At 42.3% G+C, this 3,529-nt stretch overlaps 1 protein-coding gene across 5 annotated transcripts in view; it reads left to right on the top strand.

Annotated features, from left to right (window-relative positions):
• Positions 1-444: 444 nt before the first annotated feature.
• Positions 445-3,529, top strand: part of kiaa1549la (KIAA1549-like a) — a 121,710-nt gene continuing 118,625 nt past the window's right edge. For 3 of the 5 annotated variants that reach the window (XM_020604291.1, XM_020604290.1, XM_020604289.1), the window contains exon 1: positions 448-1,046. In XM_020604291.1, the coding sequence (XP_020459947.1) occupies positions 740-1,046 (307 nt within the window). In that variant the 5' untranslated portion in view covers positions 448-739. Of the gene's footprint in view, positions 1,047-3,529 lie in introns of all 5 variants that reach the window. The other 2 variants (XM_020604292.1, XM_020604293.1) reach the window with 2 other exon arrangements.

The following is a 3,529-nucleotide window of genomic DNA, read 5'->3' as shown; positions in this document are numbered from 1 at the left end:
AGGACTAGCAGGGGTCTACAAAATGTCCATAGATGTTGTGTCCATGCATCTTGATTGAATGGCTATAACCATTAAATTCTATTTTCACAGTAGGTGTTAATTAGCCATACCAATAAAATTTAAAAGTCAAAGGTACTTTACTGTGTTTATATTCTGATCGAAGTCAGACGGGGCCATGCAGACACCTCTGTTTCTGTTTGGTTCCTGAATAAATAGACTCCTTTGTAGAATTAATTTATGTTGCAGTTAAAGTAGTGAACACTTTTTAATGACAGTGGAAGTGTGAAACTGTGCCCCTTCAAAAAATGTGAATGCATGTTGCCCCTGTATACATCATTAGTTACATTGAGTGTTGGGGGGCCCAGAACGATATTGTTTCATGGGGTCCAAAATCTCCGGTGGCGCCCCTGTCACCCATTAAACAGACTTTACAGGGCAAAATCGAGAGTTCCTTTCACCCCACCATGCAAAATGCACTTCCTTACAAGCTGTATGCTTTTATTTTGAAGGCAGCATCATTGGTTTGCCGGTATTGTCGCCGTGCATTGACGCCGCTGCCAGCTGAGATAGAGAGAGCCAGGCGGGCGCAGTAGAGACATCAGACACAGAAAGATACGTATCGGAAGATTAAAAAAAAGTATTTTTTTTATTTCCTCGGTCCCTTGTCGACCCTCACAGCCTTCAGCAGGCTCATGGAGAGCGGAGCACTGCTTGTCCGTACGGGGGGCAGGTTGATCGAATGCCTTTCACCACAGCAGCGCCGTTAGATGTTTTCCATTCAGGATTAATTGCTTGCCTAATGGCTTCCAAACATGCACCTCTCTTCAGCAGCGGCTGCAGTGGCCCAGGGGTCAGAGGGGTAAATGATAAACAAGACCCCTGCTCGTCCTCTCCGACTGCATGGATCCTGGATGCAGGGATGGTGGCCGCCTGCTCGCCTAGGAACGGAACGTGGACGCGGTCGCTGAATGGCATGCTGGCCCGGTGTTTGGTGACCATCTGCGCGGTGCTGATGCTGATGATACAGAGCTCATTGGCCATCGACGGTAAGATACTGATGCTGTCTGTATGCATTCAGTCTGTCGGAATGCTCCTTTATTCAGTATAATCAGACGAAGTTCAGTGGCGCTGAATGCTCCGACTCCCAGTGTCAAGATGCTTCGATATTCTTCCATTATTAATATGGATCTTTATTAGCTAGTATAGGAGACGATGACTGAAGATTTCACCAGACTCGGTTAGTTGTGAGTAGTATAATAACCAGTAAACAAGCGGTATAAGATGGCAGTCATTTTGGTCTGGGGCTGTTTTTGTTGAGGGCTTTGTTGCTATTGTCATAGCCTACGCATCATTCAATCATTTAATTTACTGCTCTAATTGCGTTTTATATACGTTTATTTAATATTTAAAATAATCGGGGTAGTGGCACACAGGCCCAAACCGCTATCACGTCCTCTTACACAATGTGGAGCTCAGGGTTGCGCCGCAACAACACACCGCAGCCGTTTCTTCCATTCAGGACGAAACTTTTGATTCATTCATGAGGTCGTCAACCTCGAATAAGATTCATAGGAGATGTCTCATTCTTGGCACAGATAAAATCATTTCTTATCTATTTATGACTATAGGTCTTTAAGAGAAGCAACGATTGATGTAAAGCTTTGTAATGACATAAAACACTGACAACAAAAACCTAGTTTGATAACTTATTTCGTTAATATTTGCCATATAGTTGTAGTGTTTGAAGTCATTGAGAAGAGAGTGGTTTTAAAGAGGGAACATACTGTATTTCAGGCTAAAGCTGAATGAAGTCATCTTTTAATGTGTCTTAAAGCACTGGGCTCTTTGGCAGCATTAACCTCATTTGCACATCTGTTTGTTGGGTAAACCTGTAGGCTTTGACTACACTTGATGATATACTATATGATTACATTTATAATCATCAGTTCTCGAAAAAGAATATTAAGGAGACTCAAACACAACTGGCATACAGTAGATATATACACACACAGTAGAATATCACAAAACTGAGAGTTAAATGCATTTGAGATCATTAAAAATCCAGTTGTTCAAACCAGTTTAAAGCAACATAACCATACCACTGGCTATTAAAGGGTCAATTCAACCAAATTACAAAAAGTTATTCCTCCATTTAACCCCAATGGGAACTAGCCATGCAGAGACAGATGGTTGACAAACTAAAGGACAAACCTGCATAATAAACCTGTAGCAAATTATCCACAGGTGCACAAAATATTATGTCACTGCATTGTTTCACTTTATTGGAGTATTTACCAGTACTAATGAAGTGAATGAGCACAGCTGCAGCTGTGTTCATTTGAATGCCTTCCTGTTTATAAGGATCTGTGCATGGACCTTTGTCTGTGTTGCAAATGTGTCGACCAAGATGGGAGTATAGAAGAAAGAGAAAGTTCATGTTTACTGAACTTTGACAAATCAATGTAATCACAGTCTTCTGCCAGCCAAATCATCTTTTATTTCATTTAGTCATTGAATAATGGTATGATCTGTAAGCTTGCAAAAGTCCCTTATGTTCTCCTCTGCCATCCCAAAAAGAGAGGTGCACTTTAGAAATACCATCTCCTTCTTTAGAAGTGTTCTTAAACCGCACAGATGTTTTAAATGAATTACAGCTGCCATGCTGTCAGCATCCACCCACCCATTAATTATCAACCACTTATCAGGGGATCAGGTAGCAGGTGCAGCGGGTTCAGTAACTTACTGGCCAGACAAAGGGCACTTCAAAGGGGACTTCAAAGGACCCTAGTGAAGCTGACCTTTCAGAGTTGCACTGATTAGGGAAACCAGGGCACTCTCCTGGAGTCAGACCTGAGAGGTAAGCTTATTGGCAAGCCTCAGGTGGCAGGGCTTTGAGCAATGGGGCCTGGTCTGGCAAAGCCCAAAAAATATTTTATGGAGCTCCTACCCTGTGGATCCTGGTCCTACCAATCCCTGGCATCATAAACTGGGGGAGGAGGATGCTGACACCAGTGCCCCAAATTTTAGGACTGCTTTCTGCTAACATGACATACCAGCTGCAGTTCCTTCTGCTGTGGTAAATCGGGTGCTGAGGATATTTGTATATATTTCTTTTCTCTCCTTCTTTATTTTGTGTTTCTGAATGGGAATGCCTTAAAATACATATTGCATGAGACCAAACACACACCTTCCAGGGGCACTTTTCTTCTTTTTTTGTTTTTTTTGCTGGTGCAAAGCCTAACTGCGAAGCTCTCCTAACTCTTTGGTAAAGAACACACACAGTTTATCACCAAAATGTGAACCACAAAACCACAGTAATTATCCCCCAAAGTATGTCAGTAGGTGTTGGCCCACCACATGCCACAGCCTAAATGTAATTTCAACATTGGTGTTGGCAGCCCTAGGATGAGATTTGAAAAACATAAATGTCAAATGTCCTGTCTGTTTCCAGGAATAATGACTCAGTTCTACTCAGGATGTTTACCAGACTACTGTGGAAGGTTTCCAGTATGAGACATGGTCCTGCTGA

This window comes from Monopterus albus, unplaced genomic scaffold (genome assembly GCF_001952655.1).
Source record: "Monopterus albus unplaced genomic scaffold, M_albus_1.0 scaffold65.1, whole genome shotgun sequence".
NCBI classification, from domain to species: Eukaryota; Metazoa; Chordata; class Actinopteri; order Synbranchiformes; family Synbranchidae; genus Monopterus; species Monopterus albus.
Note: the sequence above shows the minus strand (reverse complement) of the source record. Positions and strands in the feature narration are given on the sequence as shown.